Below are 12,865 nucleotides of genomic sequence, written 5' to 3'. Positions count from 1 at the left end.
TTGCTGTTATCTTTGACAGTTCTTTATCCGTTAACCCACTTGTACAAAAAGCTACTTTCACAAAATGTACTTTCACAGAAAACACAGCAGAAACATTTAATCAAATCTACTCTTCTTCCTCGTCCTTAAGCTATAATGACGTAGATAAGTTGGTAGATGATTTTCAGTGCAAACTTTCAGATATCATTGATTACATTGCCCCCATTAAAGTGAAGGTTGTGACAGGTAGGAAGAAATCTCCATGGAGAAATGCACAAACAGTTCAATCTGCAAAACAACTCTGCCGTAGAGCTGAACGGAGATGGCGTAAAACTCAACTTCACGTTTATTATGACATCTACAAGGAAAGACTACGCAACTATCACACAACGCTAAAACATGCAAGAGAGGCTTTCTTTGCAGGTGTCATAAACAAAAACATTGACAATGCTCGAGCTTTATTTGCTACTGTTGACAGGCCCACAAACCCTCCAATGACGTTGCCACCTGAACTTCAATCTAATGCCGCCTGCAACAAGTTCTCCAGTTTCTTTTCAGAGAAAATTCAAAAGATCAGAGGACTAATCTGCACATCCACTCCAAAGCCAGTACCAATGCTGTGCCCAAACAAAACAAATGCAGGAAAAATTACCCAATTTCAACTACTAAATTATAAAACCCTAGAAGACACACATTTCTTTAAGAAAGTCCTGCCTGTCGTTGCTAATGATCTGATCCAAATAGTAAACTCATCGCTCTCTTCAGGTGTTTTCCCCCAGGCTTTGAAAACAGCAGTTATCAAACCACTGATAAAAWAGAACAATCTAGACAAATCACTACTGCAGAATTACAGGCCGATCTCCAACCTCCCATTCATCAGCAAAATTATTGAAAAAGCAGTTTTTAAACAATTAAATAACTTCCTAAGAGTAATGAATCATTTTGACTCCTTCCAGTCTGGTTTTGGTGCTCACCACAGCACGGAGACGGCCCTTGTAAAAATGTTCAATGATATCCATATAAATATGGGAGAACCACAGTGCTGGTTCTGTTGGACCTCAGTGCAGCTTTCGCACTGTTGACCAAGACATTTTATTGAATCGACTGGAGAGTCGGGTTGGACTCTCCGGTCCAGTGCTCCACTGGTTTGAATCTTACATAAAGAACAGGGATTTCTTTGTTTCAAGCGGAAACTTCTCATCAGAGAGGTCAAAGGTCACATGTGGGGTACCCCAAGGTTCAATCCTAGGACTCCTTCTTTTTAATATTTATATGTGACTCTGAACCCATCCAATCACTGAATAGATGCTTAGAACAGATAAATGTGTGGATGTGCCAAAACTTTCTCCAGCTGAACCGAAACAAAACTGAAATTATCTTTGGACCAAAAGAGGACCAGAATCAATGCACAGCTTCAGTTATTACAACTAAAAACCAGCGATCAGCCCGAAACCTGGGAGTAGTGATGGACTCTGACCTGAACCTTCAGAGCCACATTAAGWCAGTCACAAAGTCGGCCTTCTATCACCTGAAGAACATCTCCAGGATTAGAGGACTGATGTCTAAGCGAGATCTAGAGAAACTCATCATGCGTTTATCTTTAGCCGCATTGATTACTGCAACAGCGTCTTCACAGGTCTGACTAACAAATCAATCAAACAGCTGCAGCTGATCCAGAAGCTGCTGCTGCTGTTCTCACTAAAACCAGGAAGATAGAGCACATAACACCAGTTTTAAAGTCCCTACACTGGCTCCCTGTAGCTCAGAGAATAGACTTTAAATGTTGTTAGTTTATAAATCACTGAACAGTTTAGCACCACAATACATTAAAGATCTGCTATTGCTATACCAACCGTCTAGAGCCCTCAGATCTTCTGGTTCTGGTCTGCTCTGCATCCCCAGAACCAGAACCAAACGAGGAGAAGCAGCATTCAGCTTCTACACACTACAAATTTGGAACGGTACAAACTTCCAGAAAACTGTAAAACAGCTGAAACACTGGGTGCCTTTAAATCTCAACTTAAAACCCACCTGTTTAGATTTGCTTATGACTAAATTAGGTTTAGAGTGCGGCTTTTGATGTCTTTGATGCTTTTAATGTTTTTATCTTTACTTTTCATCTAGTAATTAACTTCTTTTTATTGCTCTTTCACACTGTCTATGTAAAGCCCCCACGTTTTCCCGTTTAACTGGGAAAACGTCCCAGTTAAACGAATCTATATCTAGGGGTGTGAGAATCCTTGTTAAATGACATCTTAACTAAAACTCTGAGGTGTGAGAATCCTTGTTAAACGACATCTTAACTAAAACTCTGAGGTGTGAGAATCCTTGTTAAACGACATCTTAACTAAAACTCTGAGGTGTGAGAATCCTTGTTAAATGACATCTTAACTAAAACTCTGAGGTGTGAGACGTTTAACTGAAGTCCTACAAGGGGTGCGGGTTTTAATGTTTTTATCTTTAACCTTTTATTTTTCTTTTTTTTATTCTTTGTCTTTCTAACTGTTTATTCACTGTCGCATGTTGTTTTTATTTCAATTATGTAAAGCACTTTGAAATGCCTTGCTTCTGAAATGTGCTATACAAATAAAATTTGATTGATTGATTGATTGATTGATTGATTGATTGATTGATTGATTGATTGATTGATTGATTGATTGATTGATTGATTGATTGATTGATTGATTGATTGATTGATTGATTGATTGATTGATTGATTGATTCTAGGGTCATAGAAATGTGTTGTTTAATCAATCTTCACAGATATAATACTTTCAACTTTTGATCTGCTGCAGTTTCTATCATAGGGACTCACCCTCAGTGCTTCGATGACCAGGTCTCTGGCTTCCAGCTCCCCTTCCATGATACTGAGGAGTGTGAGAAGCTCTGGCTTGCTCAAGTTATCCATATTGAACTCACATTTCTGCAAGACGAGTCAGAGAAAACACACCTTTAGTAAAAGAGATTATTATAGTTAATACAGCCGAGCAAAAGAAGAGTATCAGGCAAAAAGTTAAAAAAACACACATGATGCATAAAATTGTAAAAAATAAAGGCCAAGCTGTTAAAGTGGGGTAGAGTAGCTGGTTACAATGGTAATTCACATAAAACAGCTATTGGAAAACTATTGCTTTCAGTGGAACATCATCTTGAAACACATTGAAATATGTTAAGACTCAAATTATTAAAAAAGTCATAACCAAACAGATAGTAAACCACAATCTGCTCTGTATAAAACCTTTTCAGTAACACCAATACTAGGTTTGTCAAAATAATCCATGTTTTGAGATTATTTTCCCAAGATGGAACACAAGATTGCACAGCAGAGCTACCGATGTACACAGACACACACTTAGTCCTTATCCTCCTTTGCAGAGGCGCATCAGATCAATCATGTCTGAGAATTAAGAAAATGCTTTAAAAATGCTGCCAAGCTCTAACCCACAGTAAGTCATTCTTTGCAATGCTTTAGTCGAAAGGCAAAAGTAAAAGTGTGGGTTAGAGGTATTTGGTGGTAACTGATAAAGATTTCACATTGTTCTATGACAAAGGCTCTTAAAGCCTGAAGCTCTGATATCGAGGGATTATGCCAGATGACATATGCTAACATTGGTGGTTTAAATGTAAGTCACCTTGACCAGATTTGTTTCCCATCACACTGTTGAAGAACTACAAATTATAAATTAATGCTGCAAAAAAAGAGTCTGACTACCAATGAACAGCACAATGGATCCAGGGTTCATTCTTTCTCAAAGGATAATAACACTTCTAGGTGTTGTCCAGTCTGCTGGTTTGCTATACAGTATAACAACACTGTTACTGTCTTTTCTAAATGGCTGCTGAATTGCCTAGTATTTATTGGTGTTGCTCTAAATAAGGCAAAGAAAATGTTACCTTGTAATTACCTATATATTTCTTAAGAGTGAATCCTGGGCCTTAAGAAAAGATCCCTGGAATCAAATTTGGTACTGAGCATTTTCATCACTATCAACATTAAATTAGAAATTTTGGTATAATGAAAATTGTCCAGTGTCCAGTGCATCAATTGATCCAATGCTTATCCGTTTGTCCTTACCAATCTCCAGGGGTCATCAGGCGAAAGGTGCTGTACACCGGACAGGTGGACAATCCATCACACAGGACAGACACCATGACCTCACAAAGAGGTACAGAGATGTTATTGTTTTTGGTGTTAAATGAAAGCAATTAAACCACCTAATACATTTGTTATAAGTTTATGTCTCAATACAGATAAACATTGTATTTGTGGTTAACATAACATAACATAAACTATGGTAGACCAAAACCTTAATGTCAAAGACTGTAATCCTTCAAATCAGAGTCATTTTAGGAGAATATTTGCATTATGAAAGTAATACTTTGGTAATGTCCTTACAGGAAGATTTGGGTCAATACTCAGACAAAACGCACTTATGTGACGAGTTAGTAAGTACAGACTTGGCCATTTTTATGGTAAGGTGTTAAATTCATAAGTTTATTTTTTTTCTTTCCCAAATACCACAGTGCCTGGTTACATCCTGGAACCACACATGGTCCAGTCAGGTGACATTCCTGAGCAGAGTGTCAAATTGTTTCTCGAAGAAACCCTGAAAGGTGTTGTAATCACTGAGACCAAAAGCTAAGCAAGGGAGGGACATGGGAAAAACACTTGGCTAGAGACCTATGGGTGATGAAACTCACTTAGTCCTGCATAAGGACTGGTCAGTCAACATGAAAAGTTGCTGTCCTGCATGCTGAATGCTGTGAGTTTGATTCTAGCTTCTTTACTTCGCACATGTCAAATGTGTTCATGAGCAAGACACCCTCATATTGGCCAAAGATCTGTGGATTGGTGTATGAAAGTGTTTGAATTTGTGTGTGTCTGGGTGAATGAGGCTCTGGTTTCAAAGAGTGATTGGTATGACTAGAATGGCACTCTATTAGTTTAGTCCATTTACCATTTAAAGGTTGATGAAAGCAGAATTTGTAGTTTCTGTGTGAGCAGACAGCTGAGAAAGCCACATCAAGCTGCATTCCTAATCTCTAGAAGCTTTTTTTATAACGTCAATTGTCCAATAAAGCCTCAATAAATCAGCTAAATGTAATCACACAGAGGAACGCCACAGTCTTGCACAAATGGCAGGATTGGTACCTGCTTACTCTAAAGGTAGGCTGCTCACTGAAACCAGATTTACAATCTTCCATCAAGATTTGAGCCAACAACATCTCTTACATCAGAGTGCAACAGAGGTCCATCACTCAGCATTAGCCCAGGCCAACGCTCCTTTAACCAACAGCTTTGAATGCTGGTCTAAAAATGTTTTACCATGTTTAAGCCAGGAGATGTCAGACAGTGTCTTACCTAAACATTACCTCATGTAGCCTCACAGATGCTCACAGAGCTGACTTCTAGAGAGATTTGCTTAATCAGATGCACATTAGATGCAAAGTGGCTTCTTCTTGACATTAGATTGAGCTGAACTTATTTCCATTGCACCAAAGACACAATCCTTATGAACTGCTTATTTAGATGCATGTCAAATCATGCTCTTTGAACTACGGTACTAATCTTTCTCTGCTAAGCTTGTTTAAACCTCAGCAACACGTCAGAGCATGTTGCTGAGCATGTCTGAAGACCTTCAGTAAAATCTTCATGACATTTAACCTGCACCTGACAAGTAAACTAGGTTTTGAAAATGAATTATTATTTTTTTGCTTCCTCAGGTTATGACACATTCCAGTAGACTACCCCATGACATCACGAGGTAAGCTCAAAATGGGGTTTATCCACCAAGGAGGTTGGTGGATAAACAGCTGGTGCTAGATTCAGTTCGTAATGGTTTCTGTATAGAACTGGTTTGCTTAACAAGCACCCAAGAGCCATGTCATTAAGTTGCTACAAACATCTAATTCATTAATTTATTGTTTGATTCACCCCCTGATTTATTGTGAAGGATTGTAGTGCATGGTGACAATTTAACCACACAAGTAATATTACTTTAGGGATGCAGTCTTGAAGCCTGGCAGGGCAGATGTTGTGCTGAAAGTTCCCCTGCAATGAGCTGAGAAACAGGACATTCAGAACCGCGGTACCCAGTCCATCACTGAGGCGTCACAATAAGACCTTGGCCAAGAGTAAGTTGTCATTTACTAGTTCGTCTAAGACTGTTCTCTGAGATCAGAACCTGCTGGACCTCAGATGTCCTCCTCTGTTTGTATTTTTCTCTTTCAAAAGTTTCTTTGCAGGTATAACAGGTCAGAAGAATCAAAGTTATCCCCAAAAACTTTGAGTTTGCCTTTTAGAGAGATGAAGAAAGATGATAAATTTACATCTTTAATCAGCTAATGATACTCTAAACATTATTTTTGCATAAATGTAGTAAATAAGTATTATCAGTCAGCATAGTTAGTAATCCATTATTATTCAGACAATACCAGTTCTTTACACTGTTGAAAGATGTAAGAAAGTAAGGAGCGACACCAGATAACTAAATTATCCAAAATGATATCATTATCCAATTTCTAACCCCCGCATCTTCCAGGTAGCGCTTTCACCTCTCTGGATTTTCCTGGAGTTTTCATTGATAATCAACCCTCAGCAGCATCAGTTGGTGGTTGAGCTAAGCGATAAAGTGCAAAGTGCTCCTTCTTTCTGACATTCCTGCACAATGGACAGGTGAGCAAACTACACTTTGCTCCATGAACCGTGCACCAACGGCCCTGGTAGCAGGGACAATGTTTAAAGGTTGACTGCTAGCCATGGTCCTCTTTAGTGGGCTTGAGCCATCCATACCACAAGGGACAGAACATTCTTATGGTGTGCAAAATCCTCTTATATTCTGCTGGCAAAGGAAATGCAAGTTTTCCACAAACTAATGTACAGTCCAGAAAAAGGAAAACAATGTACAATATAACAGACTGTCCAGGAAACATGAAAATAACTCATTTACTGAATAAATATGCCAACTAGGGCAGTTTTTACTTGGTAAGCTATTAATATTTATCATTTATATTCGCCATAATATTTTCATAGCTGTTGTATTGTTCCAGCTCATAGTTATACTGGACAAAAATCTCTGAACCAAGTTTTGCCTGACCAATTAAAACTGATCCCATCATGATACCCAATTGTGAGTAATGAACCAATTAGCTACTTTTCCGGTAAAAGGTGAAATCAGTGATCGACAAGACAAACAGTCCAATTTAATTTACTTTAAACATGATCACCTTTTTTTTGGTAAATTAAAGATTTAAAACTGTTGTTATGACATCAGCAAACGGACTTGGTTATGAGTTTAGTGAAAATCAGTTTAATCAGACAGTTTAAAATTAGACAGTGCAACGCCTTCATTTTCAGTTGGATTAACAGCTACTCCCTCTGTCAAAGAAAAGGCAGAACATTTTTATTCTTCTATGGTGAGCTTGTTATATTTCATTGTTGAATTAAAATTAGATCAGCAAAATTGTTCAACCCATCACTTTCGACAATTACTAGGAAAAAAAGATCAATTTTGTTAGACTTTTAAAATCCAATATTTTCAATGTCTCCTAAAGGAGTCGCAAAGTTATAATGTGAATCTCTGCAGACTGGTTTCTTATTGTTGAACTGTACACAGAAATGTCTTTGTTTTGAAATAACAGTAAAAGTCTGTTTTACAGCAACTGCTCTCCTACGCACAAAATGCTTAGCTGCTTCATACATCATAATAAACTAGATAATTAAGAAATGTTTATCGAGTATTAATAAGGACAGAAGAGAGATCAAACTGATCAGTTTCTTATCAAATTGTGAGTCATTCACTTTATCATTCCAATATAAACATCCACAACAATTAAAAGGAGCTTTAAAGTAAAGTTGTGAAGCTACCTACTACAAGGCAGTGACTTAGTCTGAAATGTTTAATTTTGCAGCTTTGGTTGAATTATACAGAAGAGATTTGGCTCACTACATGGCAAGAAACTAGTCAGATTTGTCCTGTTCTCACTCTTAAATAATGCATGATAAGCCCATTAATAATTATCAGTGTTTACAAATGAATAACCCATATATTAACTCTTTATTAAACATTTATAAGAGGAGCGTTATTGTAAAATGGTACCGCTGTTTATATATTTTTCTATAGTATAGTTCAGAAAGAAAGATTGTATCAGAAAGTCAAACCTTAAATATTGATGGTCAAAAATTGGCAACAAAACTCCGACCTGTGCATCTCTGATCAAAAATCTAAATCAGACCTTTAGATTTTTAACATTTTGTTGGTTGCAGCAAAAGGTTAAAAGAAACCCAAATCCAAGCCTCTCAGGGAGAGAAAAGGAATTCAACAATTGACTACACACATACACACTACCATGCAAAAAAAAAAAAAAAGTTTTTGCAAACGAATAGAGGTAACCTCTGACCCTTCAGCAAGGGTGCTTCAGAGTCCACAGTCAGGAAACTTCCCCCACCTTAGGCTGACAAGAGACAGTTTGACAGGGGTGAGCAAAGAGCACAGAGCTTTATTTAACTTCAGCAGGCATGGTGATCGGTGGAGGTGGAGTTGGTGTTGGGGGGCGGGGGGTGGAGTAGTCTGCTGAAGTGGTGGGGAGGTGGGAGGTGTACAGCGTTGAGGCCGAATCCCCCCTTTTGTCGGCTGAAATCTGGAGAAGGCCCAGAGGTAAACGGCCCTTCTCCCTAACTCTGAACACCTGTTTGCCTCCATGCAGCGGCTTCCAGGTTCTTGTGTGCGTGCTCAGTGGGTGTTAGAGGAGAAGCTTTGGTGGACGGCTGGGTGACACGGAACTCCTAACTATGTCCGCTGAGTCACTGAAATTATACCAATTTAGAAAGGTGTCTGGTGGACATGTCCTCCTCCACCCCTTTCTCCTGCACTGACCCCCGCAGCTCTTCTCAGCTCACCAGTCTAACCCACATAAACCCCACCCCCCTTCTCGCCCCTCCAACCGGCCTCAGGGTCCACAACCCTTCTGTTGGAGCCCATTTCCACCTGCCGAGCTCCTCTGAGGAACTTCCACAGAGTCACTAAAGTCCAACCAGCGTTAAAAGAAAGCAAGCGGCAAAAAAGTCACTGACAGCCCTGATTTAGCCGTTCATGGCTGAAGAAGCGACAGACTCTTCGGCCCTGAACAAAGATGCTCCTGGTTGGAGCGACAGTGATTACTTTGAAGAGTGGGAGCTGAGCCACTGCCAGAGCACAGCTGCAACCTGCTGTGAGAAATAACAACTAGGTGATAGCAAACATGTGAAACCGAACCCTTTAGAGCAGTGGTCCCCAAACTACGGCCCGCGGGCCGGATCCGGCCCGCCTCCACATTTGGTCCGGCCCCCTGAACAATACCAGAGAGCATTCCGATTTTTTTTTTTCATTTACGGTATTTTCCGGACTATAAGCCGTTTATATGTGAATTTTTCTTCAACCACCAGGGGGCTCTTTAGCAGGAAGTGAATCATTGGACGTCTCGGTTACTTGCGCACCAACACTGAGGCCACAAGCAGCAAAATGAGTAAGAAACAGATCAGATGTCTTTGGAAAGTTTCTTTGCAAAGTTGAAAAGGCCTAGAGAAGAGACAGGAGAATGGATTTATCCCGGACCAGTAGGTGAGTCCCACATTACAAGCCCGCTCTGCGTAACAAGTGGCGACCGGCTGCTAATGAGGCAATGAAGCTTCATGCTGCTTTGCCACATAGAGACCAAGCAGGCTGTGCTCAAGCAACACACCTCGGGTGTCATTGTCTCTCATCACTCACAGATGGGACCGTCTCCTTGCAGAGAAACAAGCTTAGGGCTCCTGTTAGTCATTATCGTGAGTTAAAATTTTCACGAAAGTAAAATATTTGTTTTTGTTTTTATTTTGAAGGGACATATAAACGTTGCCATAGCGACCAAAGTCAGAGAGCGTCTGGGCAGTGGTCGAGAGATGAGTAGAGATTGTGAGTCTTAAGTCTGGTTTAGACGGCAAGATTTAAGAGTTGTCGGCCGATTCTCCAAACCTCTGTGACCACAGAGCTGATAAAAGAACAATAGGTTAGATCGGTTCGTGTGTCACAGCAGGAGCAACACGAACCGATTCCAGTCACGATCATCCCGATTCCAGAGGATAATCCAGTAAAACCCCCAACATAGCGGGAATTTAGAATAACCAAACACGGATGACGTTGTAGAAGCAATAGTGATAGTTTGTGGAGTCATTTTAAGAGATAAAAGATGTAACAAAAAGAAAAGGCGGTGGGTAAAAGATGACGGTAGCAGCCGCTCTATTTGCTGCACTATGATTTGGAGGTGRATATGTTTTTTCATAGTTAACATTTTTAACTGAATAAACATAATAATGACCTTTAGATTTAATAATAAACATTTCCACWTATCATCTCCGATATCTACCGGACTCTCAGTTGCGCGATATGTCAGCTGTTTGGGATTCCCCTCTGCTCTTACGTCACCGCACTTTCTGATTGGCTACCTGTCACATTCAACAGGTATTCTCGTCCTCCTCTCCCCCGGGCCGCAACAAAATTTCCAAGTCTTAACCGTAATAGTCCGCGGTAATAAAAAGTTGGGGACCACCGCTTTAGCACATGCTAGTAGCAACACGAAGGATCAGCACTTTTACCGTTACAGTTACCGTTCGGAAACTACCGTAATCAGTTGTTAAATCTAATCTTGGCAATTTTTTCTTTTTCAACCCTAATAAATGTGATTTTCAATTGACCTATTATGACTCAAATTTTGGGTGTCCGTCCTCCGCTGCTGCTGTTGCATCGGTGTGAAAAACCTGGAGGGCAGGGATATCTGCGGCTTAGATGTATGTTTACTGGTTCAAAAAAAAACTTTGGGGTTGTGGCTTATAGTCCAGTGCGGCTCATAGTTYGTAAAATACGGACTATAATCCTTCCTGGATTTATTCTGTGAAGAACCCAGAGAGGRTTATTTGGTTATTATTTATTTCCTGACTTTTGTTATGTGAAGAACCCAGGGAGGGTTATTTAATTGCTTTCTGGAAAACAATATATATTTTATATTTAGGCACTCCTGCAATCGTCACACTTTTTCTGTTACAAACTGACTCCGGCCCCCCACCTGAGAAGGGAAAAGTTATGTGGCCCTCATAGAAAAAAGTTTGGGGACCACTGCTTTAGAGAGAAAACAAAGCTTTTCTTACAAATGCTATGCACACATTTTTCTTTAATTGACAAGTGTGATTAAAAAAAAAGTTACAAAAATACAGCTCCAGGTTTTCTTAAAAATGTAAAGTTTCTGAAAACTGAACTAAAAGGCAACACATTCCACTTTGTGTGTATTTTGTCTATGGTTTCACGGGAAGCGTGAGAATCATGTTGATCAGCTGGAATTCCTAAAGACGATGGCGAACAAGCAACTTTGGACAGATTTCAGGATGGACTGCGATGGGGTTGAACCTACATGCTCAAGCTAAAGTTTGTCCCCAGTCTGGACTCACACAGCTTTCAGTTTCCCAAATAACTTCTCTCTGACCTCACTCTTTTCTTGTTTCTTCATCTTAAAAATGAATCAACCAAATGTCTCTTTTATGTTGATCAGCTGTAATTTCTCCACTTATCATAAAAGACCTTTAACGATAAAATCTAGACATTCCAGTCCTATCCACAAACTGCTGCCTTACATTTAATAGAAGTCAAATTTTTCAGAAGTTACATAAACACCCTTTTTTGTGGTAATCATGCACAACACAAGTTAACACCTTTAAAGAACAGGATGACAAAAATCATACAAATAAACTGAGCGATGTACATCCAAATTAGACGTTAACTTTAAAAAGACTTTAATCAGTTGTCTTCAGGTTATTTTTTACCTGGGTCTATTTGAAATTCCGACATGGCATTGCCATTACTTTAGTTTTTATACAGAGCCACTTTCCCTGAAGCTCTTTTTAAACAGTAGACATTCCTGAAGTGAGGAAGCCTGACTGTTTTCAACAAGTGGAAGCACAAGAGCAGTCTACACAAGGCTTTTACTACAAAATTTAACCCCATATTAATGTTACTTTAGACGTTTTCACAGGTATGTGTAATGTTTTGCAGTAAATATTCCTTYGCTGGTTATATTCATTGGTGCATATGCTTGTAAAAATGATTCCCCTACCAAGGAGCTGTTCCTGTTTGGCTGCTTGAAATTCAGAAAAATGCAGATGACAGAACACACACCCTCCWTTGTCAATTCTGCAGCCAGACTCCACTTGGGAAATTAAAAATGGCAGATATAACATATAGCAAATCTTGTTTCAAAAGTGAAATATGGGAGAGATGTCAGATRAGAGTTGATGTTTAATCTGCTAATTGTTTTGGTGCTAACATACTGATTACAAACAGCATTACAAGCTGTTAATGTATTTCATGCATTTAATAAACAATGTAAAWAAYAGAGCTTCTGGTTTACTGTAAAGCCGCCAGAAGGGATAATAGATCATTTAGTACCACGTTCTACATGCATAGAAATGTATGATGGTGAKGCGTTCTGGTTGCACTTGGAAACTGTACTTTCTAAAACTGGGACAAACAGCAAGGACGCCACTCAGAGCTCACAGATCAACAGTGTCCAATATGACTGCACACATAGAAGTAAAAGCTGCTGTATAAACTATAGGCAAAGGATTTCTGACGGTTTATCGTTCATTAAAGCAGCGCTGTGACATACCCATTTTTGTATAAAAATATTCCTTTTTTGTCTGAACGGATACGCAAAAACTKGTATTGGTAGTAGCAATTAGCAAAGTAGCAAATCCCACCCTCTTGTGACTTAAAACCAGAGCGCTCTCAACTGGGGCGTGACGTCACTGCCAGCTCAGACGTCCGAGGCTCTAGGTGCGCTCTGAGTTTCCCAGTCGGAATTCCGACTTCTGGGGGAGGTT

At 39.5% G+C, this 12,865-nt stretch overlaps 1 protein-coding gene across 3 annotated transcripts in view; it reads right to left on the bottom strand.

Moving 5' to 3' along the window:
• Positions 1 to 12,865, bottom strand: part of cttnbp2 (cortactin binding protein 2) — a 92,375-nt gene that overhangs the window by 78,480 nt on the left and 1,030 nt on the right. For all 3 annotated transcript variants that reach the window (XM_008410654.2, XM_017305253.1, XM_008410656.2), the window contains exon 2: positions 2,795 to 2,902. In XM_008410654.2, the coding sequence (XP_008408876.1) occupies positions 2,795 to 2,902 (108 nt within the window). The remainder of the gene's footprint in view (positions 1 to 2,794; positions 2,903 to 12,865) is intronic.

Source organism: Poecilia reticulata, linkage group LG6 (genome assembly GCF_000633615.1).
Source record: "Poecilia reticulata strain Guanapo linkage group LG6, Guppy_female_1.0+MT, whole genome shotgun sequence".
Taxonomy (NCBI): Eukaryota; Metazoa; Chordata; class Actinopteri; order Cyprinodontiformes; family Poeciliidae; genus Poecilia; species Poecilia reticulata.
The sequence above is the reverse complement of the archived record's forward strand: the minus strand, read 5'-3'. Positions and strand labels throughout refer to the sequence as shown.